The sequence below is a fragment of the Salvelinus alpinus genome, chromosome 6, assembly GCF_045679555.1.
Source record: "Salvelinus alpinus chromosome 6, SLU_Salpinus.1, whole genome shotgun sequence".
NCBI classification, from domain to species: Eukaryota; Metazoa; Chordata; class Actinopteri; order Salmoniformes; family Salmonidae; genus Salvelinus; species Salvelinus alpinus.
Window position 1 is genome coordinate 19445876 of NC_092091.1, and position 27690 is coordinate 19473565.

The 27690-nt window shown below is 44.6% G+C and overlaps 1 protein-coding gene across 1 annotated transcript in view; it reads left to right on the forward strand.

The window, feature by feature from the left end:
- LOC139578300 (fibroblast growth factor 22-like) overlaps nt 1–18896 on the forward strand; it is a 35455-nt gene extending 16559 nt beyond the window's left edge. The window contains exons 2-3 of the mRNA XM_071405707.1: nt 14913–15016; nt 17011–18896. Coding sequence (XP_071261808.1) covers nt 14913–15016; nt 17011–17205 — 299 coding nt within the window. The 3' untranslated portion in view covers nt 17206–18896. The remainder of the gene's footprint in view (nt 1–14912; nt 15017–17010) is intronic.
- Nucleotides 18897–27690: the final 8794 nt, after the last annotated feature.

A 27690-nucleotide genomic window follows, 5' to 3' on the forward strand; every position in this document is an offset into this window, starting at 1 on the left:
ATGAAGGTAAAATGGTAAACAAGCTGTTGTTTTCCTCTGGTTCTGTTTCCAGTCAGAGGGGCTGCCTGTGTCTGGACAGCAAACCAGCTGCAGATGCAACTCCAACTGTAATTTAGTGGCCCTCTTTTGATAGCAAAGTGCAGGAAACTGCAGAAGCCGTGAGTCACAAAGCGCGGGGCGAATCTGCTCATAACTATCTGTGAAGCCTTTGACAGCCTCTCGCTCGTTACGGATGTGATGCATGATTTGGAGGCATTGCGCTCCTTCTCTCTCTCTGATTAAAGAAAACCCCCTCTGTACCACACAGGCGCAGACAGATGACCACACTGTGGCTCAGTTAACCCCTTTCACCCCTCCAATCCCTCAGTCGCTCCCCGACCCGCACCGCTGCATCCCTGGGCTGCCCCCCATGCCTCTTGGTTTCATCAGTACAGGGGGATTGTTGTCTGATTGTTCATGCTGGAGGGAGTTAATGGGGTCACAGCATAGTCTTAGCAGACCTGAGGAACTCACTGTTTATAATACCACTTGTTGCATGTTGGCATTCCAAGCATGAGCACGTCTTCCATATGGCTGTGTTTACAGATGAAATGATTAGCTATCTGTGTGGCAGGGCGGGAGGTCTCCCATACATAGCTAGGCACAGTACATCAGCGGCAACCCAACTTAGTGGTTAATGTGCACTGTTAGACTTTCCTTCAGTGTTGTTTTTGAGTTTTACTGTTGTAGAATTTTACTATGTGTCTTTGGGTTGGGCCATTCTAGTTGTGGGTCAGGATTCTGAGGGATTTGCCTTGTCTTACTGTGGATGAATCAAACAGACTGAAGATCTCTGCTTGGAGGGGATTGGGTAATTGGTCACATTTGACCCTGGTCTACCAGAACGTGCGCTTTATCTGCAAGAGGTAATTGGTTAATTTAACACTTCCGCAGCTCCGATAGATAGTCGTTGAGAGAGAGAGAGAGAGAGAGAGAGAGAGAGAGAGAGAGAGAGAGAGAGAGAGAGAGAGAGAGAGAGAGAGAGAGAGAGAGAGAGAGAGAGAGAGAGAGATCTTACACAATGTCCGGTAGAGTGATAAAACAATGGACTGATAAACTTCAATGGTGTGTGAAAATGTTTATGTTCATTTGTGTTTCTGTCACTTGCTCTGAAACCTTGAAGTAGTGGTTCCCCTTGGCTTTTGTGGAGCGATGGGTAACGATGCTTCGTGGGTGACTGTTGTTGATGTGTGCAGAGGGTCCCTGGTTCGCGCCCGGGTATGGGCGAGGGGACGGACGTAAAGTTAAACTGTTACATTTACTTTAGAGAATTGTTGCAATGCAAATTACAATGTGAATGAGCATCGTTGGTAAGTTAAAAACATTGAATTATTGACTAGTCTGATGAGATACGTTTTATTTTCATTCAAATCAATTCTCCATCGGGGAAGTCATGCCCACACGAAAAGAAAAACTCCCCAATCTGAAAACAAAACGCCGGACTGTAAAAAAGCTAAAGTTACCAGAGTGAGACAATGTCTCGGCGGTCCCATCAAGCGGACCATTCATAAACGCAGGGCTCTCAGTTTAGGAGAGCCAGGGAGTGAGCCAGATAGAGTGGGGCCCATGTTGGCCTTGTCTTTTTGTCCCCAGCTGACCCTTGCTCTCCTGCTTGGCCTCTGTGCTCCTCACCTGGCCTGTCCCAGCACCGCCGAAACAGGATACCTGTCATTTGCTTTAATGGCCTTTGAAGGACCTGGCTAATCCCCCGAGCACTTCTCCCAGTAGCAGCAGTATAAAGGGGAAACTGGGCCGAGTTCTGTGCGGGTCATGAAACTGTACCAGAGAGGGATTGTGTGCGAGAGAATGTCACCCCTCACATCTGCGGCCGAGGGAGTGTGAGAGTCAGCTTTCACCTTTCAGCACTAACCCGTTCTAGCGGGCGCGCACACACACACACACACACACACACACACACACACACACACACACACACACACACACACACACACACACACACACACACACACACACACACACACACACACACACACACACACACGTTATGTTCTTCTATCCTCATTGGGACTTTTTATTTATTTATTTATTTCCATTCAAAATCCTATTTTCCCTAACGCCTAAACCTAAACATAACCCTAACCCTTACCCTTATCATAACCCTAACCTTAATCCTAACCTTAACCCGTAACCCTAAATCTAACTCTTAACCATAATCCTAAACCAAACAACTCCTAAGCTTAAAATAGCCTTTGTCCGCAAGGGGATGTGGGAAATGTCTCCAAAAGGGAGAATTTTACTTGTTTTACTATCCTTGTGGGGACTTTTGGGGATTTTAGGTCCCCACAAGGATACAAGAACAAACCAGTCCACACACACACACACACACACACACACACACACACACACACACACACACACACACACACACACACACACACACACACACACACACACACACACACACACACACACACACACACACACACACACACACACAGCAAAAGCCCGTTCTGTTCTGCACTCAGAGGGTTCGAGTAAAATAGAGCCGGAATAGGGATGAATTCACGTTTCCGTACTAGTAGCATGTCATACAAGTAGTATTTAATTTGATATTGAATGCTCATTCGTCAACTGCTGGCATTATACTGCATGACTTGTGCCGTGGGCTTGTAAAACTATACTGGTATGACATTGTCAAAGGGGTGTTTGTTTATAAGATAGAACAGCTCAACCATACCGTAGAACTGTAAAGCACCCTGCAAAAAGAGTCAGGATCTTAGGTTAGATGCATTCAGATCAGAGAATCACAGTTGAACTATTTTGAGTAAGCATTGCATTATTTGTTTATCTCGATACTGTCATGTGGAATGTTCTATGATTTGCACATGCCATTGAAATATGTAGTTTTGTCTGTGCAAAATTTAAAAATTTAAAAAAGTAAAATCGTGTCCCGCTGGCCATCTTTTGAAAACGATTGATATCTGTAGGACCATAAATAGAGAAAAACGTTTTAACAATAAAATGCCATAAGTCTACCCACATCCCCATATCACTGCACATTCCCCATCACTTCCCCATACTACTGGTCTATGCGGAGCTGTCCAGTGTGTATGGGACATGTCCGTGCGAGCCTATCCCAACACACACAGATAGCTCGGCAGTGAGTGATTGTGAACTGATAGATTAAAAGACAGTAGGCAAATAATGTTATCAGGCCCATCGGCGCTCTCATCCCCCAAGAGGAATGTGGGAACAACAGTGGAGATCTGGGTAGGGAAGGAGCAAGCTCTGCCAGCTCTTTTCTTCTTGTTCTCCGGTTCTCCATTCTGTCAGTTGTCCCTTGTTGTTCCGTGTTCTTGGCCATATACGAAGGGAACACACAGACACCGTCACACCCAGACAGGCCTTCCTCTCACTCTGTTTCAATTTCCTCCAGGTACCTCCTTGACTACACAACATATTACATACATCATATACAGTAAATAGAATGGCTATTTCTATACATGACCTAGTCACATTATTGATCATACGTGCATGTCATCAGCAGACAGGGTAGTGTCCACTGTACTGTACACATGAAGTCATCAGCAGGGAGGGTATTGTATAGATCCTCACATTGTACAGAGACACCATACAAGACACATGTAAGTCCTCAGACAGACACAGGGTTTTGGCATGTGTCTGTAGTAGTGGTGTGTGTAGTAGTGGTGTGTGTGGTAGTGGAGTGTGTGGTAGTGGAGTGTGAGGTAATGGTATGTGTAGTAGTGGTGTGTGTAGTGGTGGTGTGTTTGGTAGTGGTGTGGGGTCATGGTGTGTGTAGTAGTGGTGTGTGGTAGTACTGGTGTGTGGTAGTAGTGGTGTGTGTAGTAGTGGTGTGTGGTTGTGGTGTGTGTAGTAGTGGTGTGTGGTAGTAGTGGTGTGTGGTAGTAGTGGTGTGTGTAGTAGTGGTGTGTGTAGTAGTGGTGTGTGGTAGTAGTGGTGTGTGTAGTAGTGGTGTGTGTAGTAGTGGTGTGTGGTAGTAGTGGTGTGTGGTAGTAGTGGTGTGTGTAGTAGTGGTGTGTGGTTGTGGTGTGTGTAGTAGTGGTGTGTGGTAGTAGTGGTGTGTGGTAGTAGTGGTGTGTGTAGTAGTGGTGTGTGTAGTAGTGGTGTGTGTAGTAGTGGTGTGTGGTAGTAGTGGTGTGTGGTAGTAGTGGTGTGTGTGGTTGTGGTGTGTGTAGTAGTGGAGTGTGTGGTTGTGGTGTGTGGTTGTGGTGTGTGTAGTAGTGGTGTGTGTGGTAGTGGAGTGTGTGGTAGTGGAGTGTGAGGTAATGGTATGTGTAGTAGTGGTGTGTGTAGTGGTGGTGTGTTTGGTAGTGGTGTGGGGTCATGGTGTGTGTAGTAGTGGTGTGTGGTAGTACTGGTGTGTGGTAGTAGTGGTGTGTGTAGTAGTGGTGTGTGGTTGTGGTGTGTGTAGTAGTGGTGTGTGGTAGTAGTGGTGTGTGGTAGTAGTGGTGTGTGTAGTAGTGGTGTGTGTAGTAGTGGTGTGTGGTAGTAGTGGTGTGTGTAGTAGTGGTGTGTGTAGTAGTGGTGTGTGGTAGTAGTGGTGTGTGGTAGTAGTGGTGTGTGTAGTAGTGGTGTGTGGTTGTGGTGTGTGTGGTAGTGGTGTGTGGTAGTAGTGGTGTGTGGTAGTAGTGGTGTGTGTAGTAGTGGTGTGTGTAGTAGTGGTGTGTGTGGTAGTGGAGTGTGTGGTAGTGGAGTGTGAGGTAATGGTATGTGTAGTAGTGGTGTGTGTAGTGGTGGTGTGTTTGGTAGTGGTGTGGGGTCATGGTGTGTGTAGTAGTGGTGTGTGGTAGTACTGGTGTGTGGTAGTAGTGGTGTGTGTAGTAGTGGTGTGTGGTTTTGGTGTGTGTAGTCGTGGTGTGTGGTAGTAGTGGTGTGTGGTAGTAGTGGTGTGTGTAGTAGTGGTGTGTGTAGTAGTGGTGTGTGGTAGTAGTGGTGTGTGTAGTAGTGGTGTGTGGTAGTAGTGGTGTGTGGTAGTAGTGGTGTGTGTAGTAGTGGTGTGTGGTTGTGGTGTGTGTAGTAGTGGTGTGTGGTAGTAGTGGTGTGTGGTAGTAGTGGTGTGTGTAGTAGTGGTGTGTGTAATAGTGGTGTGTGGTAGTAGTGGTGTGTGGTAGTAGTGGTGTGTGTGGTTGTGGTGTGTGTAGTAGTGGAGTGTGTGGTTGTGGTGTGTGGTTGTGGTGTGTGTAGTAGTGGTGTGTGTGGTTGTGGTTTGTGGTAGTAGTGGTGTGTGGTAGTAGTGGTGTGTGGTAGTAGTGGTGTGTGGTTGTGGTGTGTGGTAGTAGTGGTGTGTGGTTGTGGTGTGTGGTAGTAGTGGTGTGTGGTAGTAGTGCTGTGTGTAGTAGTGGTGTGTGGTTGTGGTGTGTGTAGTAGTGGTGTGTGTGGTTGTGGTGTGTGGTTGTGGTGTGTGTAGTAGTGGTGTGTGTGGTTGTGGTGTGTGGTTGTGGTGTGTGGTAGTAGTGGTGTGTGTAGTAGTGGTGTGTGGTTGTGGTGTGTGTAGTAGTGGTGTGTGTGGTTGTGGTGTGTGTAGTAGTGGTGTGTGTGGTTGTGGTTGTGGTGTGTGGTAGTAGTGGTGTCTGTAGTAGTAGTGTGTGGTTGTGGTGTGTGGTAGTAGTGGTGTGTGGTAGTAGTGGTGTGTGTAGTAGTGGTGTGTGGTTGTGGTGTGTGTAGTAGTGGTGTGTGTAGTAGTGGTGTGTGGTTGTGGTGTGTGCAGTAGTGGTGTGTGTGGTTGTGGTGTGTGGTTGTGGTGTGTGTAGTAGCGGTGTGTGTGGTTGTGGTGTGTGGTTGTGGTGTGTGTAGTAGTGGTGTGTGTGGTTGTGGTGTGTGGTTGTGGTGTGTGGTAGTAGTGGTGTGTGTAGTAGTGGTGTGTGGTTGTGGTGTGTGTAGTAGTGGTGTGTGTGGTTGTGGTGTGTGGTTGTGGTGTGTGTAGTAGTGGTGTGTGTGGTTGTGGTGTGTGGTTGTGGTGTGTGGTAGTAGTGGTGTGTGGTAGTAGTGGTGTGTGTAGTAGTGGTGTGTGGTTGTGGTGTGTGTAGTAGTGGTGTGTGGTTGTGGTGTGTGTGTAGTAGTGGTGTGTGGTAGTAGTGGTGTGTGTAGTAGTGATGTGTGGTTGTGGTGTGTGTAGTAGTGGTGTGTAGTTGTGGTGTGTGTAGTAGCGGTGTGTGGTAGTAGTGGTGTGTGGTAGTAGTGGTGTGTGTAGTTGTGGTGTGTGTAGTAGTGGTGTGTGGTTGTGGTGTGTGGTAGTAGTGGTGTGTGTAGTAGTGGTGTGTGTAGTAGTGGTGTGTGTAGTAGTGGTGTGTGTAGTAGTGGTGTGTGTAGTAGTGGTGTGTGGTAGTAGTGGTGTGTGGTTGTGGTGTGTGGTAGTAGTGGTGTGTGGTAGTAGTGGTGTGTGGTTGTGGTGTGTAGTAGTGGTGTGTGGTAGTAGTGGTGTGTGGTAGTAGTGGTGTGTGGTAGTAGTGGTGTGTGGTAGTAGTGGTGTGTGGTAGTAGTGGTGTGTAGTAGTGGTGTGTGGTTGTGGTGTGTGGTTGTGGTGTGTGGTAGTAGTGGTGTGTGGTAGTAGTGGTGTGTGGTAGTAGTGGTGTGTGTAGTAGTGGTGTGTAGTAGTGGTGTGTGTAGTAGTGGTGTGTAGTAGTGGTGTGTGTAGTAGTGGTGTGTGGTTGTGGTGTGTGTAGTAGTGGTGTGTGTAGTAGTGGTGTGTAGTAATGGTGTGTGTAGTAGTGGTGTGTGGTTGTGGTGTGTGTAGTAGTGGTGTGTGGTAGTAGTGGTGTGTGGTAGTAGTGGTGTGTGGTTGTGGTGTGTGTAGTAGGACATGCACCAGACTGTACAAACTTCAAACTGTATTGTCTTATCCTCGCTTCATTAGCCGTGTCAGGGTGACTGGTTATTAAAGTACATCTGTATAATAAAAACAACATCCATTACTATGAGGAATGATCACAACCGCCCAAAAATTAGAGTAAAAATAGCCATGAGTATCTTTATTACTTGTTAGAACCTCTGGTAGCCAAGAGTCCTAGACAGTCTTACCTCATTTCAAGAGAGAGGCTAAAAGGCTGGTTACTTTTCACTTCGGCTACTTTGGATGCATTTAATGTCCCCAACATGCTGTAGAACTGAGAGAGGTGTTCAGGTAATGTTATTGCGGAGACTCAGATTTCATCAAGTTGGGTTTTCTTCTGTTTCAGTAGCTTTCATCTCATCTAAGTCTGAGTCTCACGTATGTCTGACTCTGGAAATGAATGATTTAAAGTTACATTTTTAAAATCTATTTATTTAGACAAGCAGTCAGCGATTAGAGGCAACACATTATTGAATGTGTATACTGCATTACAGTATATGTACTATATCATAGTGTGTGTATTTGTGTGTATTGCACACTGTGCATTGTGTGTGTGTGTTTGTGTATGTGTGTGTGTGTGTGTGTGTGTCTTCGTGTGTGCCTCTGTGTGTGTCTGTGTGAGGGAGCCACTTAGCTGCACTCTGCCCCGAGGAGACATGTCTCATAGCCATTTGGGTGGGATGAATAAATCATCTTTGCCTTGTGATACTTAATTAGGCATGATGCATGTCCGGAGACACAGGCTGCTGCCCTGATGCTGAACCTCGAGCTCCACAGCGGCAGCTCAACAGTTCTGGGGTGGCAGAGATTGAACATTTTATTCTGCTTTCCAGACCCAGTCAGTCCTGTAAACTGGTGAGGGCATCACACCACATGTTCAGTATATCAGCATAAACTAGCATAACCTTTTGACAGCCACATTAGTTATGAAGCGTGCCGTTCTAAAAAGAAAACATGTAAAAACCAAAGGTCACAAATCCCTCATCAGACAATCTGGCTCGCTTTCCATTTGAAGCAAGTTTGACTAGAGTGTGTCTTTAAATGAAACTGTATGTAGAACATATTCTAGCATTCAAACCAACATCCCTGAAGATAAATGACATGAATAAACCATTCAATGAAAAGTGAATGTGATGTGAAGATAGTCAAAAGCATGTTTGTTTCACCTAAGGGTTAAACATGTTTTTTAGTTTCTCCTAGAATTGGATTTAGTTATGGTGCATTGATTTGCATGTACATCTACACGGCTAGATATCCAATTCTCCCTTCTCTCTTCCTTCTGATGAACAAACCATTTGAGCCCTCCAGGATTGGAAATAGTGCTTAGGGAATTCTCCCCCAATTGGCTAATCAAGGCCTCTCTCTCATGTCTCTAAATTTGTTTCAAAGGGTGCGATATTTCAGCAGGGGTAATCTCTCTTCCAGCTGTAATTCTTAATCACCCAACCAGTCGCTCTATGGGGCTCTCTCTGCCTGCCCTTCCCTGTACCTCTTCCCTGTCTGGGCTTTGTCATCTGGTTTCAGCAGGTAGATGCTGAGATTGAGCCTGATCAATGTTGCTTCCTGTCTGTCCCTGACCTCCTCCTCAGACACGGGTTAATGGGAAAGACATGTGGCACAGGCACCATGCAGCACCATGACCCAAACAAGCCCTGCTGCCTGCTCCCTGCCTGCATTAACATAGACCTGCCCATCTATGCTTTCATGTCATCATGTAACAGGGCCAATCACGCACACGGACCACATACAACCTACCTAAATCCACCCTCTCTGTTTCCCAGAGTTAAAAGCTGTTTGAAAGATGAAGTGGTTAATGGTTCAGTTGGATGTCACAGTCAAAGTGTACCGTTATACTGTGTGCAACTTGGCTTCACCAAATGTACCAAGTGTTGTGTAGTAATATACAGACAGTGTAATATTGAAAGCTGTTCGATAATATATTTCTGTTGTCTTTTCCCTTAGTGGATGTGAGTTCATGTACCCTGACTGAATTACAAGCTCCTATGTGAAGGTTAGCAAGTCTCCCTCCTCGCCTCCCAGCAGACGTCTGTGTATCCTGTAAGCGATCCTTTTCCGTCCCAACACTGTCAGACTGGAAGTTAATGGAAGATTTGGTTTCATACAGCCACTCATTAAAAAAAACAGTCATCAATGAGGCAGTATCACATGCCATGATAGAATTATCAGGCTTCCAGTAAATTCTGCTATTATAATCGAAATGTACCGGGTCCCTGACAAGGAATTCACCATCTATTATTCAGCTATCAGTAAAACGAATGGGCCGCCCAATGTAGTGGTAAAACTGTCAAGACTGTGGCCATCCAATAGGTATTCTCCATACTATACATGCCATTTATAAAATGCCCATTATATTAAGCACTTCTCTGTTACCAATGCAATTCTATTATATAGGTAACGTATAGAAATCATATTTCCAAAGCCAAGCTACTCTTTCAGTCGGAATGGAATTAATGAAATGAAACAAAAGCCTTGACATTATGGGGGGTGGGATCTATTCGGTGGTATTTCAACCAGGCGATAAATTCTACAACGTCTGATATAAAACACATGTTTATGATCCACTCTTTTTCAAATATATTTTGCGGATCTTAAATTACAGATCCCTGTCCACAGAACTTGGAAGCCCACCGTTTGGCTAACCTCTGTTACCTCTGTTACCTCTGTTACCTCTGTTACCTCTGTTACCTCTGTTACCTCTGTTACCTCTGTTACCTCTGTTACCTCTGTGCCCTCAGAGCTGTGTTGAGAGAGAGCGATGAACCTGCCAGTGACATGCTTCTGTCCTTGGACTTGATCTGTCACCACAACCTCAGGCTGCCCATAACCACATGGCAATGTGGTTCAGCATTATCATATCAGGTTGTCAGCTTGGACAGGGACTGAAACCAATTAGATGATGATGTTTGTATTTTTAATGGCCCACTGACTGATGACCAGGTCAGCTGTTTTTGTCAGGGTTGTGGGAGGGGAGGGGGGTATTTTCTTCGCTCATGAAAAAAAAAAGTGATAAAAGCCTATACATTTTGTTGAGAGACGTCCTTATCAAGTGTTTGTCATGAAGCTAATACTGCTCCTCTGATGCCCTACAGTATCTTATCTACAGGACAAGGAGAAAGTTGTGTGTAAACTGAGTTCTAGATGAGACTATCCATTAAACATGCAGGTGAAAGTAGTCCTTTATGAGAGGCTGAGCAGGACAGACTGAGAAGTCTTTCCCCTCCCCAGCCTTTCAAACACTGACAAGCGACAAGGTAGAAGCCAGTGGTGTGAAGTTAAGCTCCCCTTTCTCTTCCTCTGTTCACCCCATTGCCTTTTGAGCTCCACACAAAAGAAGGGGGTCTCAAGATGTCTAAAAAGCACTATATACTCATAAAAAGCGACGAAAAAAGGCCAAGAGGGGTCGATTGTCCTTTTCTCCTTTCTACCCGGCAGAGTTTGGCTGTATGATAAGACTGATATGGCTCACATAAGACTGATAAGACTGATATGGTTCACATAGCTTTAACAAGACACGTATAGCTGAAGCTAACATTAATTATTTTCCTTATCCTTCTTTTGATGTTATAATTGTTCATAATGTAAAAATAGTATATCTGTGGTATAGATCTACAGATTCCCATATTCTGCGAATTCATTCAAAACGTGTGACCTACACTGAGATAAGAGTAAAAACGCTATGCTTAATAACAGAGTGATGCTACATAAATAGTTAATTGCCAGGGTTCATTTGAAACGATTTCGATCCAATCACCTATTAAGTTCTTGTTCCCATGATCATTTTTCAAGGTGTTTAAAGTAGTATTGAGTGATGCTGGCTTTGTCCCCTCCTTCCTTAACCACACACACGCACACGCACGCACGCACGCACACACACACACACACACACACACACACACACACACACACACACACACACACACACACACACACACACACACACACACACACACACACACACACACACACACACACACACACACACACACACACACACACACACACACACACACACACACACACACACACACACACACACACACACACACACACACACACACACACAGGCATTTGCTTGGACCCAGTCCCCAGCCCTCTGAGGGGGTCAGCTCAGATCAAAGGTGCTGGTCACAGCCATTAGGCCCAGCAGTGAAGACCCAGCATGAAAAGCTTGTGTTTTGAAAAGGAGGGCAGAGAAAAAAAACAACAGGGACCTCTCCATTTTAAAGGCAAACTGTGAAATAATTGAAAAGGTATGTCAATCAAGAGCAAGCGCCCAGCGGGAGCGCCCCGATTCCCAGGCTCTCTCCTGGTCGAGCACCGGGCCATGGAGGGCTGCTGAAGGGGGCAATCCAAGAAATCTTTCACTCGATTCTCCTCCTCCCTTATCCCCTGCTTTATAATTGTGTATTGGGACGGTCCCCCCCGTTCTGTCCCCCCCGTCCCGTCCCCCGTCCCCTGTCCGTCCCCCCCCCCGTCCCCCCCAAGTCCAACAAAAAGCTCAGTCATTAATAAGATCTTGTCTCCACCTCTCAGGTAAGTAACAAAGAGTTATTGGGGGACGGAGGGGCAAGTTGGAGTCCACATAGTTTTATGACCCCCCTCCCCCTTTTTATTACCAGCCCCTACACCCAGTACCCACTGCCTCCTCCTCCCATAGCATGAGTTTGACAAAAGGAACCCCGTGAGAGTCTCTCGCTTTCCTTTCTGCATTTTTATTTCAAGGTCAGAAAAGGCTGAATGATCTGACGAGGGGCTCACTTCCAAAAAAGGGGGAATGAATGAAAAGAGAAAGAGTAAAAGACGACTGGGCTTTGAAAATCCCATAGAAGATAGAAAACAGTCAGTCCACACTTGACTAGTCCTGTATAGGGATTTGTTTGTAATAGCAGCTTCAGCTTATGAACAGCTCTGGCCAAAACATGTCAACAGATCCTGCCAAGGGTAAGAAAGAAGCTACCTGTCTCGTCAACAGAGCAGATGAAACATGCACAGCAGAGAGTGGGTTATAATAAACAGCATGATTACAAATAGCTACCCTTTCTTTCATCATTAGTTCCTTTATTGCATGTGCACATGCAATAATTGGTTAACATGCAAAAATTGGTTAATATTGTATTGAAAAAGCAGAAACACTCATTGCATAAATATGACACAACATGTTGTCACACATGACATGTGGGTCTAACGTGAGTACTCATGGTCATTAGCCTTAACATAATGAGGTCTAATGAGGTCTATTTGAAGACTGATATCCAAACGAACGTCCGTACAAAACTATTCTCACACTTGAGAGATCCACATTCCTGCATTCGATACCTCAGGGAAGAAAAGTCATTGTAACCACGCCATCCACTCCTTGCTTTTAGTACATAGTGCAATCTACGTATCAGAGTGGGGATCATGGTACCTACCGTGCCTGGAGCTCAGAGCAGCAAATAATGGCAATTAGAGGCAGCAGCACTTTCAGGCACCAGCGGTTTTCATTGGACTAGACAAGTCCCCATAAACCCACAGTGAGCTCCAATCACCAGCCTGCCTGGGCCTAATTGCTTATGAGTTGCTTGCACGCTCCCTGCCACCATAACGCCCAGTGTTTGTAAACATAGCTCGTAAAGGGGACATTGCCATCAAAGTGCTAACGTACCTTTAAAGGATCAGAGGGATGGGGGTGCAGCTGGATGGATTGGTACCTGCCTGGCCTGGCTGGCTGACTGGCCCTGGGCTGACTGGCTGACTGGCCCTGGGCTGGCTGTCCCACTGCAGCTGTGTGGAGAAAGGGGCTCCATGTACACACACATGTCAGAGAAGAAAGACACTCAACAGGTCCTCTATGTATTTACCCTCTCTGTCTCTCTGTCTCTCTGTCTCGCTGTGTGTCTGATGTGGAGGACCTCACCTAGTAAGCATGGATAGTGGTGGTAGCAGCTGTGAGTCTGTGTATCACTCCATGGTTCAGGATGGAAGGAAAGAGAAACGGTCAATGTCTTTGGCTGTCTTATCTAGTGGTTGGTTTCACAATGTCACTTGTTGATAAGGATTTCACGTGAATAAAAACTTCCCCTGATCTTAAGTGTCTCTAAGACCATTACCCTTCTCTGTTATTTAAGTGATAATGCCTGAGAGGCCGGTGTTTGGAGGATATATTGGCACGGGTGTTTCAAACCATTCCAATATATCCTCCAAACACCGGCCTCTACGGCATTATCATTTTCATACAATAGGTTACCAACATATTGAAATAATGATTGAGATATAATTTAGCAATAAGGCCCGAGGGGGTGTGGTATATGGCTAATATACCACAGCTAAGAGCTGTTATTATGCGGAGTGCCTGGATACAACCCTTAACCGTGGTATATTGGCAATATACCACAAACACCCGAGGTGCGTTATAGTATTATAAACTGATTACCAACGTAATTAGAGCAGCAAAAATACATTTTTGTCATAACCGTGTTATACGGTCTGATATACCACAGCTTTTAGCCAATCAGCATTCAGGGCTCAAACCACCCAGTTTATAATACTCTTGTGTTTATCCCCAAACATATTAAGCCAACCCTTGCTCCCAATTACAGCTTTTTCCTAATTTCTTTCCAAACAAAGTCTGGATTTACATAAATAAATAGGGGAAAGATGGCAGTGGCAGGAGAGTAACACCTGCTCGGACCCTGGTGAGCGCGTTTATTTTTCATCGCTGGATGGGTTTAACCAGTGTCCCTGCTCGGAAACACACTAGTTGCCCCCTTCAGCACATGTGGTTCTGCATGAGCAGCGCTGCACCGCTGGTCTGGGCGCTTCGTGAGTTTACTGCTCCTACTTCATTTCCTACTGGTGTGAGGTCCACATCTCCTTCAGCACCTTGATGTGTTACTGTGTTTACAGGCCCTGTCCAAATGCAACAGCCTATTTGTTAGCCTCGTTTCCCTTTTCAGCAACATTCAGAGGTGCCCATTAGAGGAGAAAAAACAGCATGTTTCTCAAGATGTTTTCTCCTCCAAAAACAGGTTTCCATGGCTTGCGATGTCTGTTGGGAGGGATGTGTGCTTAGATCTGATAGCAGGCCACATCAGGGTGCCTTTGAAGGTGAGACAGGAGGAGTTCTCCAAGGGAGCAGCGTATCCAGCAATTAGGTCCTTTTCAGGCCCCCGTGGTAAGACCCACAGGTCATCTCCAAAACATTTCCGTCTATCACCATGACAATGGCTAAGGGCTTTTTGTGTAGACTAAAACCAGATCATGGCCAAGCCACATGGGATTTGTTTGCAATCAGTGCCCAGAAGAAACAATTAGACTGCAGCACTGACAGGTCTTTTATGGAGAAAGTGGGTAAGAGGTTGGTGTGAGTGGCCATCAGACGCTGCTTTGTGTCTCCCTGGTAAACTTCACCGGGCATCATCTGGGTGGAGTGTCAGTGTCTGGTCTGGGATGATGGCACTCCCTCCCTGTGCAGACAGGACCCAGCCCATAATGCTCTTTGTGCTGAATGCTATAGTCAGTCTTCTGAGAGGGTGTAGATACAGTGAGCTCTGGAAAATGTTGTCTGGCTCAGAATGCATTAAAAGACTGGGTGTTCTCATTTCATTGCATAAATCATATCGTACTTCCAGACACAGAATTATAATTATTTTTTTTAAACTTGAAAACAGTGTTGTCTTACAAGTAAATAGATTTTTCCTCTTGAATATTGTTTATGATATGTTTTTGAAATGGCTGATTTGAATCATATCATTGTATTTTTGAAGGATGACACAGCCTATTTTCAAATGTATTTATGTCTCTGCAGTCTAGTAGTTCTCAGTGAGACGATTGTTAATAAGGACCTGGGTTGTAGATGTCTCTTCACAAAGGGAATCATTTAAATGGGCCATTGTGCATATCCATTTTTTTTCTCTTTTGTCGTGGGAAAACCCTCTCCCCAGAGCATATGCCCTTCTGGTTTCATAATCGATATTGATAGAGTAGCTTATAATGGAAAACTCCCCTGTTCTAACAGAGACTTCTGTTCCTTCTTTTTCAGGTCTAATGGAAATCCGATCAGTCAGTGTGGGAGTCGTCGCCATCAAATCGGTCAGCACCGGGCTGTACTTAGCAATGTCCAAAAAAGGCACACTCTTTGGATCGGTAGGTACACCTTGCAACATTGTTTCATGAGACACCATGGGCAGCCAGGTTCCAGCTAGGGGACACTGATGTTTCCTCCCAGCACAGGTCATTCCATTCAAATGAGTCTTTGAGGTCTACACTAGGAAAATCAACAGCAGGACAAAGTTTCAAGTATCAAGTTCTAATAGTGGCAATATCAATCATGACTATATACCTGGGTCCAGCTTGATAATAGCTGCAGGTGATGCTTGCATGCAAGTCTTGAAGAGAGGCTTGTTCCACTGTCAAAATACTGCAGATAGCCAAGAAAAGTCCAAATAATGCAGATAGCCAAGAAGTCAGAATACTGCAGATAGCCAAGAAAAGTCAGAATACTGCAGATAGCCAAGAAAAGTCAAAACACTGCAGATAGCCAAGAAAAGTCAAAACACTGCAGATAGCCAAGAAAAGTCAAAACACTGCAGATAGCCAAGAAAAGTCAAACACTGCAGATAGCCAAGAAAAGTCAAACACTGCAGATAGCCAAGAAAAGTCAAAACACTGCAGATAGCCAAGAAAAGTCAAAACACTGCAGATAGCCAAGAAAAGTCAAACACTGCAGATAGCCAAGAAAAGTCAGAACACTGCAGATAGCCAAGAAAAGTCAAACACTGCAGATAGCCAAGAAAAGTCTGAACACTGCAGAGAGCCAAGAAAAGTCAGAACACTGCAGATAGCCAAGAAAAGTCAAACACTGCAGATAGCCAAGAAAAGGAGGCTGAACTAATATGTCAGAAGAGGCAGATGTGAAGGTCTTGCGTGCCATCTGCCACTTGTTGTGCTCATACACAGCTCTCTCGTTCTTTCTCTCCCTCTCTTTCTCTCTCTCTTTCTTTCTCTATTTCTTTCTCTCTGTCATGTAATGAGGCTGCCTATGGCGTGGTATCTAAGTGTTTTACAGCTCAGAGAGAGAGAAATCTGGAGCTGGCAATCAGTCAGCAATGTGAAGCTGTGATGAGTTGCAGACCATTATTTCACCCTGCCACCAGCATAAACAGGACATAGATGAACTCACTCAGCTTCCTAGAGCCTCCCACTGAAACCTCCCTTAATGACCATTAAGCAGGAGAATCAAGCTAGGCTGATGCTATCTCCATAAGGGCCCTGTGATCTCAGTCTGATAGTGGCATGAAGATGGGATTGCTCCAGAATCTGTTGTGATGGTCATATCTTCAGGTCATACCTACGTACAGATAAGAAGTTCCAACCACCCATGGCAATGAGGAGAGGGCTTTGTTGGCTGGCCTGTATATTGACACAAATCCCTGTTTCTGTTCATAGCCTCAGAGATGGATGAAGGAAGAGATAACAATCTGATAGATGACTGTCAAAACATTTTACATTGCAGATGAACACTTTTTCATGTAGGTTAGTTTCAGTATCAAAAATACATGTTTTTATATTGTTATATCTTCTTGGCCATGATCCAACCATAAAGGACACCTAATTATAAAATGCTTTGCCATTCAATGTGGATGGTTATTGTTTTGTTATGGAACAACATAGAAACAACACACAACAAATAACTCCATAACAACACAGAAATAAATGGAAAACATGAATGCAATAACAGACATGGACCTTTGTCCCTATCTCAGAGGTGTGTCCATGCTACTGCTGTTAGTTACTCCTGGTCATAATGAACACATGTTCTCTCTCTCTCTCTCTCTCTCTCTCTCTCTCTCTCTCTCTCTCTCTCTCTCTCTCTCTCTCTCTCTCTCTCTCTCTCTCTCTCTCTCTCTCTCTCTCTCTCTCTCTCTCTCTCTCTCTCTCTCTCTCTCTCTCTCTCTCTCTCTCTCTCTCTCTCTCTCTCTCTCTCTCTCTCTCTCTCTCTCTCTCTCTCTCTCTCTCTCTCTCTCTCTCTCTCTCTCTCTCTCTCTCTCTCTCTCTCTCTCTCTCTCTCTCTCTCTCTCTCTCTCTCTCTCTCTCTCTCTCTCTCTCTCTCTCTCTCTCTCTCTCTCTCTCTCTCTCAGGTGAAGTACAACCCTAACTGTAAGTTCAAGGAGCGCATCGAGGAGAACGGCTACAACACGTACGCCTCCCTGCGCTGGAAACACGGCGGCAGGCAGATGTTCGTATCTCTGAATGGCAGGGGGAAGCCCCGGCGAGGTCACAAAGCCCGGAGGAGACACCCCTCCACCCACTTCCTCCCCATGCTGCCCTCATAGATGAACAACTGGACTCATGCTCTGCTCTGCAGCCAGTCCCTCCTACTAGTGTTGTGGTTACCAAGATAATTAGGAATAATATGATTATTTGATTATTATTATTATATCCATCCCTTCTCCCATATATGTACATTTGTTGGGGTTTTATAAACTATTTTGTTTGTCGAGATCGAAGTGGGAGGCATAATACAGTAAGTTGAAGTTATTCATCATCCCCCCCGAGCGTAAGGTCCAGAAGTAAAGCTGCTAATATTGTGTAAATGCAGTATGTCTATTATTATTATGATTGATTATCAAGCCGCGAGGATAATATTGATGACACTCTTCTGTGTCAAGGAGTAATTTTGACACCACCGTCCGCTGAGAAAGTGTGTAATTGAAACATATCCTCCCTCTAAAGGGTACGAGTATTGTCTATATATTGCCCCCATCCCTTATTTTCTGCGACTCTACAGGAGACAATGCTTTCCCTTGAGTGACCTTACAATATGCTGTTCAACCAATGGACTGCTGATGTAAAAGAGCTGACAAACAGTAAACAGGACTTAAAAATATCCATCTGAGCAAAGAGAGATGATTCTCTAAAGATACTGAAAGGCCTTTACAATCAACACTGCAAAGGACTCTGCATTTGAGTGGACTTCATACAGAGGGGACAGAATTCCATGTTTACGGAAACGTTTGGACTGATGTACATTGATACCCATGGATATCTGCTGTAAGACATCTGGTAGTTTCAAGTTTTATTAGTCGTATGCACGGGATACGCATGGTAGACATCGTCCAATGAAATGCTTACTTGCAGGTTCCTTCTCGACAATGCAACAACAATAAGAAATAGTAAAAAATAAGAATAGGAACATAAAGTAAATGGCTCAGTAGAATAGAATAAACATAGACTAGAAGGCTATCGGGTCTTCTGGGTTTCTGAAATGAACATGTGAGCTCTGCAGAAGTGTGCTTTAGCCTCATTCTTTCATCCTAGACCACTAGCTCAGGGGTCAATCTTTCAAAGTGGGAGTCACGACGTTGTCTCTGATATGTTAGTTCCAGAATTCAGTAGTTAAATGCATACGGTACTCCCTTTGAAACACGTAGTGCATTTGAGGTTGTATCACAGGAGGTTGGTGGCACCTTAATTGGGGAGGATGGGCACGTGGTAATGACTGGAGTGGAATAGGTGATTTCCATGTGTTTGATTCCATTTTCTCCGCTCCAGACATTATTATGAGCCGTCCTCCCCTCAGCAACCTTCACTGGGTTGTATGTACACTTTTTGACAGTGATAGGACTTAACCCATTAATTTTGTATGTGTGGTAGCTGGTTATTGCATTATCTTGTCTTGTCTTGCTAACATTTTCAAAAACCTGTTGCAAATAGAACTTTTAATATATTTAAACCTTTTTGTACCGTATAACATTTGAAGTTGATGTTATTGTCTCCATTTTGTGTCTAGTCTGAAATCCTAATTGTAATCCAGTCCATATTCTAGTCTATACTGTATGTTACTGCAATATGGCACCTCCTCCCATCATCTGAATGGTCAGCAAAGAGGATCTACAAGAACACCTGTTTCAACTATTAGTCAGTTATTAGGTCGTCTGTCAATTGAATACTGTCATCAAAACAACATTAGTGAGTGTCTTGGCTCGTGTTCAGCTTGAACGTCAATAAAATGCACATAAATGACCCACTGTTCAAGGAGTCACTTATGCTAACACGCTCCACAGTTCAGTTCGCTCCATTCTAAAAGAGTGACCTTTTGCCTCTTATGTAATGTACTGTACTTGCCTTGATTGTTTTGCGTTGTCAACATCTCCATCAGAGTTACATAATCATCATCATCATCCCCACATGACCATTCACAGCGGGAGTGGATTTGATGTAGTGGACCTCCCCTGATGAGCTCTTCAATTGGCTATCACGGGTCTTTAATCACATTGAAGGCCTGGTAGAATGGGAGGCTATAGAATCTTTTTACCCTGAAGACTGCAAAGATGGAGATGAATGGCCTCTAATGGTGGGAGAAAGGCAAACGTTTCAGCCCGTCATAATGTGTCTTCAAAGTGTCTTCACCTCTCCACTCATCTAACAGTCCAAGAATGTATTTCTTGGCTTTAAGGTGAGGCTGCCTGTTTATGCCAGACCCAGGTCAGAGCACAGGGACACTAAATGGGAGCCTGTAATTATCATTGTTCCTCTGCTGTCCTGTCAGTGCGCTCGCCAGAAAAACAAGAGGGATCCCTAGGCAGCGGTCATCAAAGCAATCGACTTTGATCAAAAACGCCTTGAAAAAAATCAAGGTGGAATGCTCCAAACATAATACAAGTGAATGGGAATGGATATCCTCCAAAGGACATCACCCACTCCCACTCTACTATGGCCTGTTAATGCCCTATGCACAGGTGCTTGTTACTAAATATAGGGTTTCATCAGTTGCTATGTGTCACTACGCAATGTGTTGATGCAAATAGGGTGTTTCCAAGGTTTGGCAAAGGGCATAGAAAATATAAGCAATATCATTTAGTGGTGAAGAACTATATTTGAAATCGACACCATAGCAATGCATAGCTGCTCAGTGTTCTAATGATTTGTCATGATTCTTTACAGCAGAGCTCTGTACTGACCTCACAACAGTGAATTTTAGTATACATTTTTCTGCCTATTACCCTATTTTACAGACACATACTGTATGTAGATTATTGATTATTTTTGTATCTATACATACCTTGTCATCTGTAAAAGATTCATGAAAATGATTTCTTCCAGACAAAACAAGCAATAATATGATGGGGGCACAAGTCATGCTGCTTTAGCTACAACGTCCTAATGCTTCAGGGACCTTTGAAACCCTGTGTGGTCAATTTCTCTCAGAGGAGTGAAAAGAACTGTGGTGGGTGGAGAAGAAAACCCTTGCCACTCACAATACCGATCTGATGTATGTAGACTAAAAAGGAGGGGGGAAGGGGCAGAATTTTAAAGCGCTTATTGAATTGCTATTACAGCTCCTGAGACTAATTGCGGCTGTTGTGTGTCTCTCAGTCGCAGAGGGGGCTCTGGAGTAGCCCTGCATGCTCTTACCCAGTGGGGTTTTTAAACAGAAAGGCCCAGAGAGAGCCCAGGACCACCGAAGATCAATAGCAAACCCTTCAGTCTTTCACAGGCCTACTCTAATCCTTCTCATTTGTCTGCCATTTTGTTCAGAGCCATTCACAGCTCCCTGCATTTGGGATTAGGGTCATGTTTTGTTACAAAAACAGCCCAAGTTATTACGGTGAATAGACCGAGGGGCAGACGATGAGTGTGTGTGTGTGTGTGTGTGTGTGTGTGTGTGTGTGTGTGTGTGTGTGTGTGTGTGTGTGTGTGTGTGTGTGTGTGTGTGTGTGTGTGTGTGTGTGTGTGTGTGTGTGTGTGTGTGTGTGTGTGTGTGTGTGTTAGAAGAGTATGAAAATACTGTATGTCCAATGTCTCAGACAAAGCAGACTGTTTATTTTCTTCCTCGTAGAACTCAGAATAAGTTAATGTCAGTTAGAAAGAGTTATGTTTCATAACTTTCAGAAATTCCTCTACCTTTTTGTTCTTTCTGTGGCTGCCTGGCCGAACTGTCTGCTGGAGTCTTGGCAGCAGGCATCAGATCCATCAGAAAGGCCAGGCCGGGCCTTCTCATCACTGAGTGAGTGGATTAGTCTGTGCATCTGCAGCCACATGAGACAGGGCCTCTTAGGGCCACTAGCACCAGCCACATTACCCCCAAAGCCCTACCATGCCACTTCACAGGTATGTGGTGCCACAGAGGCCTCCGTCCACACTCACCCCATATGGCATTCCCCAGATGCCTGCGGGCATGTCAGACACCGCAGGATTGGAAGAGAAGGCTAGGAGGATGGGGAAAGGGTGGAGGGGCTGAGGCTCCGTCCAGATAGTTTGGCCAACTGAAGCAAGTCCCAGTCAACATCATAAGGTTGTCTTTGGCTTTTGGTGACTGGAAAAGGCCTAAGTCGGGACAGGTTCATGAGAAGTCTGAGGCGGGCCAAACCTTATCCACCCTGCCCCTCGAGATCCAGTGTGTGTTTGGCGTAATTCTCCAAGCGAGAGGGGCTAGACTGTCTCTGTCTTTTGTCACCATCTGTGCTGGGATATTTTCTCAGAGCTAACGCTACGGTAGCACACGCTGTCCTTTCATGTTCAAGGACTAGCAGGTGGATGTTCTTCCCTAAAGATAAATTTTTCCAAGTATAATGTTTGAAATTCATCATGGCTAATTTGTTCTTCTTAGGAGTTGGTTTCGCTGTGGTGAAAAAGTTTTTATTTTATTACCCTGGCGGGCTGTATCAGACGCATAAAAAATCTGTTACCAGAAAGTGTCCGTTTCCTCTGTCAAGCCTTGTCATCATCTGCTTCTCAAGTACAGAACACAGATAACTTGACAAAGTTGACACTGTTGGCAAAGGGAGAGGAATACAACGGTCTGTTACAGTTCAGTTTGAGGGGGCACATTTTCTTTATGAAACAGCCTGTGAAATTGTATAATTTTTTTCAGTACCCTGGATAAATATGGAGACAGACTTAATCAAAGAGGGACAACAACATGTAGCCTACACTAAGAGGGTGTAGCGTTTTGACCAGACTGCCTCGGGTCTAGACTAGCTATGAGCTTATAATATAGTTCCCTCTGGGACCCACTAATGTACCAATTTCCCCTTCAAGTCCCACCTCTGTGTGTGCGTCCTCCATCTCTGCCTCCACTTCACTAGCTCTCCATCCCACTCCATCAGAACTTAGGTGGGCATTCTCTTCTAAAGGTCTCTGAAATTAAAGGAGTCCTGTTTCAATTGTGGTCCACACATAGTTTAAATAATGTCTGGTTCTGTGTAACTGCTGTAGGTATGAAACCTCTTGGTACAATGTGCTGTAGGTATGAAACCTCTTGGTACAATGTGCTGTAGGTATGAAACCTCTTGGTACAATGTGCTGTAGGTATGAAACCTCTTGGTACAATATGCTGTAGGTATGACTGACAGGGTCTCATAAGAAGGGTAAAAAACATGAGAAGAAAAATTATTTACAATTCAAGAGAAGTGTAACCTCCTATGCTGTACTGAGGATCCATTTTGTGGGGCTCGTCTGGGATCTGAACACGGGAACTCTTGCAACATCACAGAAGGATAAGAAGTTAACATATTAAAGAAGACCTCCAGCGATTTATGAATTTTTACTGTTGCAAAGCGATATCCCCAGTATAAATACAATAAAGTACACACACTAAAGGGTAAAAAAATATGTTTTGGGCAGAATAGTGTTTTTTAGTCACAACTGCAAACTTAAAGGAGTAGGGCATTCAATGAGTTGGTCTAATGGGAATCCGTGATGTCATCTGCCTCCTCCTTGCTTGAGGAGCAATAGAGTACAAAAGAGGAAAGGCCCACCCGCCCACTGCTATGTCATGACTTACCTGGACTACCTATTGAGATGTGCCTTTCAGATGTTAAATGAGGTGTTAAATTAGTTCTTGAATAAGGTGAAAAGGAGACTGGAGTGCCATTTTAAGTTTTAATAAAGTTTTGTGTTTGTTGCTTTGTTTCTGTCATGGCCTGCTCCCATTCCCACTCTCTGGCACTCGCCCAGGGGTGACGCCGGGTGGTGCCCCTAGAGGGGGGGGGGGGGGGGGGTACTGTCACGCCTGCTCCCGCTCCCCCTCTCTGGCGCTCAAGGGCACCAGGTGACCCATCATTACGCACACCTGTCACCATTGTTACGCGCATCAGCGCTTCATGGGACTCACCTTAACTCTTACCTTATTGATTGCCTCGCCAGGTAACTAATTGGCTATCGCCCCGTAGCATGCACTTCTGTCATCATAAAGTGCTTTGAAAGGCTAGTTAACCTTTCTCGCCCAGGGGTTCCGCTAGCGGAACACCCACAACATTCCGCTGAAAAGGCAGCGCGCAAAATTCATTTTTTTAACATTTTTATATGTAACTTTCACACATTAACAAGTCTAATAAGGCAAATGAAAGATAAACATCTTGTTAATCTACCCATCGTGTCCGATTTTTAAAATGTTTTAGAGCGAAAACACAACATGTATTTATGTTAGATCACCACCAAATCCCAAAAACACACAGCCATTTTCCAGCGAAAGATAGCTTTCACAAAAAGCAGAAATAGAGATAAAATTAATCACTAACCTTTGATAATCTTCATCAGATGTCACTCATAGGACATCATGTTACACAATAGATTTATGTTTTGTTCGAAATGTGCATATTTATATCCACAAATCTCGGTTTACATTGGCGCCATGTTCAGAAATGCCTCCAAAATATCCGGAGTAATTACAGAGAGCCACGTCAAATAACAGAAATACTCATCATAAACTTTGATGAAAGATACAGTGGGGAGAACAAGTATTTGATACACTGACAATTTTGCAGGTTTTCCTACTTACAAAGCATGTAGAGGTCTGTAATTTTTATCATAGGTACACTTCAACTGTGAGAGACGGAATCTAAAACAAAAATCCAGAAAATCACATTGTATGATTTTTAAGTAATTAATTTGCATTTTATTGCATGACATAAGTATTTGATACATCAGAAAAGCAGAAATGAATATTTGGTACAGAAACCTTAGTTTGCAATTACAGAGATCATACGTTTCCTGTAGTTCTTGACCAGGTTTGCACACACTGCAGCAGGGATTTTGGCCCACTCCTCCATACAGACCTTCTCCAGATCCTTCAGGTTTCGGGGCTGTCGCTGGGCAATACGGACTTTCGGCTCCCTCCAAAGATTTTCTATTGGGTTCAGGTCTGGAGACTGGCTAGGCCACTCCAGGACCTTGAGATGCTTCTTACGGAGCCACTCCTTAGTTGCCCTGGCTGTGTGTTTCAGGTCGTTGTCATGCTGGAAGACCCAGCCACGACCCATCTTCAATGCTCTTACTGAGGGAAGGAGGTTGTTGGTCAAGATCTCGCGATACATGGCCCCATCCATCCTCCCCTCAATACGGTGCAGTCGTCCTGTCCCCTTTGCAGAAAAGCATCCCCAAAGAATGATGTTTCCACCTCCATGCTTCACGGTTGGGATGGTGTTCTTGGGGTTGTACTCATCCTTCTATTCCTCCAAACACGGCGAGTGGAGTTTAGAGCAAAAAGCTCTATTTTTGTCTCATCAGACCACATGACCTTCTCCCATTCCTCCTCTGGATCATCCAGATGGTCATTGGCAAACTTCAGACGGGCCTGGACATGCGCTGGCTTGAGCAGGGGGACCTTGCGTGCGCTGCAGGATTTTAATCCATGACGGCGTAGTGTGTTACTAATGGTTTTCTTTGAGACTGTGGTCCCAGCTCTCTTCAGGTCATTGACCAGGTCCTGCCGTGTAGTTCTGGGCTGATCCCTCACATTCCTCATGATCATTGATGCCCCACGAGGTGAGATCTTGCATGGAGCCCCAGACCGAGGGTGATTGACCGTCATCTTGAACTTCTTCCATTTTCTAATAATTGTGCCAACAGTTGTTGCCTTCTCACCAAGCTGCTTGGCTATTGTCCTGTAGCCCATCCCAGCCTTGTACAGGTCTACAATTTATCCCTGATGTCCTTACACAGCTCTCTGGTCTTGGCCATTGTGGAGAGGTTGGAGTCTGTTTGATTGAGTGTGTGGACAGGTGTCTTTTATACAGGTAATGAGTGGAGAACAGGAGGGCTTCTTAAAGAAAAACTAACAGGTCTGTGAGAGCCGGAATTCTTACTGGTTGGTAGGTGATCAAATACTTATGTCATGCAATAAAATGCAAATTAATTACTTAAAAATCATACAATGTGATTTTCTGGATTTTTGTTTTAGATTCCGTCTCTCACAGTTGAAGTGTACCTATGATAAAAATGACAGACCTCTACATGCTTTGTAAGTAGGAAAACCTGCAAAATCGGCAGTGTATCAAATACTTGTTCTCCCCACTGTACATGTTTTACATTTAATTAAAGATACACTGGTTCTTAATGCAACCGCTGTGTCAGATTTTTTTTAAACTTTAGGAAAAAGCATACCATGCAATAATCTGAGACGGCACTCAGATTTCCAACATTTCTCCGCCATGTTGGAGTCAACAGAAGTACGAAATTACATCATAAATATTCCCTTACCTTTGATGAACTTTCATCAGAATGCAGTGCCAGGAATCCTAGTTCCACAATAAATCGTTGTTTTGTTCGATAATGTCCATTACTTATGTCGAATTAGCAACTTTTGCTAGCATGTGTAGTTCACATGTCCAAACGATGGCGCCGGTCCAGGCGAACTCGGACGAAAACTTCAAAAAGTTATATTACAAGTCGAATAAACTGGTCAAACTTAGTAGAGAATCAATCTTCAGGATGTTGTTATCATATATATCCAATAACGTTCCAACCGGAGCATTTCTTCATGTCTGTATAAGTAATGGCACACATGGCCATTCCATGACTAGCGCAGGTGACTAGAAACTAGCATTCTTTCAGACCACTGACTCATTCCCCTCCCATCCGGTCCCACATCACACTAGAGGCTTCATTCCACATTCTACTGACTGTTGACATCTAGTGGAAGGCATATGAAGTGCAAACAGATCCATAAATTACAGGGAATTGAATAGGCCATGACTTTCACATCGACCCTTTTCAGAATTCTCACTTCCTGTTTGGAAGTTTGCCTGCCATATGAGTTCTGTTATACTCACAGACATAATTCAAACAGTCTTAGAAACTTCAGAGTGTTTTCTATCCAATAGTAATAATAATATGCATATATTATCATTTGGGACAGAGTAGGAGGCCGTTCAATTTGGGCACCAATTCATCCAAAAGTGAAAATGCTGCCCCTATCCCAAACAGGTTTTAAGGAACATATCACCTCCACCTTACTCGACACCCTAGACCCACTACAATTTGTATACTGCCCCAACAGATCCATGGACGACGCAATCGACATTGCACTGCACACTGACCTATCCCACCTGGATAAGATAAATACCTACGTAAGAATGCTGTTCGTTGACTACAGCTCAGCCTTCAACTCCATAGTGCCCACCAAGCTCATCACTAAGCTCAGAGCCCTGGGACTGAACCCCTCCCTGTGCAACTGGGTCCTGGACTTCCTGACGGGCTGACCCCAAGTGGGGAATGTAGGCAGCAACACCTCCGCCACGCTGATCCTCAACAGGGGGGACCTACAGGGGTGCGTGCTCAGCCCCCTCCTGTACTCCCTGTTCACCCATGACTGCATGGCCATGCACGTCTCCAACTCAATCATCAAGTTTGCTGACGACACAACAGTGGTAGGTCTGATTACCAACAATTATGAGACAGCCTACAGTGAGGAGGTGAGAGCCCTGGCGGAGTGGTGACAGTAAAATAACCTCTCCATCAACGTAAAAAAAAACAAAGGAGCTGATCGTGGACTACAAGAAACAGCAGAGACAGCACGGCCCACCCACATTGACAGGGAGAGGGCTTGGCCCCTAAGAACCTCACTAACTTCTACAGATGCACCATTGAGAGCATCCTGTCAGGCTGTATCACCACCTGGTACGGTCAATTGCACCCTCCGCAACCACGGGACTCTCCAGGAGCACACTGCTTGCCCTCCAGGACATCTACAGCACCTGGTGTCACAAGAAGGCCAAGAAGATCATCAAGGACCTCAGCCACCCGAGCCACGGCCTGTTCACCCTGCTACCATCTAGAACAGAGGTGGACAATTCCAGTCCTCGGGGGCCTGATTGGTGTTACAGTTTTGCCCCAGCCCCATCTAACACACCTGACCCCAATAATCACATAATAATGATTTTCAGCTTAGAATGCAATTTGATTAATCAGCTGTGTTTGCTAGGGATGGAGAAAAAGTGTGACCCCAATCAGGCCCCCGAGGACAGGAGTTGCCCACCCCTGATCTAGAAGGTGGAGACAGTACAGGTGCATCAAAGCTGGAACCGAGAGACTGATAAACAGCTTCTATCTCCAGGCCATCAGACTGTTAAACAGTCACCACTAGTGGCCTCCACCCAATACCCTGCCCTGAACCTTAGTCACTGTTCTAGTCGGCTACCACCCGGTACTCTACCCTGCACCTTAGAGACTGCTGCCCTATGTACATAGAGTCATTGGTCACTTTAATAATGTTTACGTTCTGTTTTACTCACTTTATACAGTACCAGTCAAAACTTAGGACACACTTACTCATTCAAGGGTTTTTCTTTATTTTTACTATTTTCTACATTGTAGAATAATAGTGAAGACATCACAACTATGAAATAACACATGGAATCATGTAGTAACCAAGAAAGTGTTAAACAAATCAAAATATATTTTATATTTGAGATTCTTCAAAGTAGCCACCCTTTACCTTGATGACAGCTTTGCAAACTCTTGCCATTCTCTCAACTAGCTTCATGAGGTAGTCACCTGGAATGCATTTTAATTAACAGGTGTGCCTTTTTAAAAGT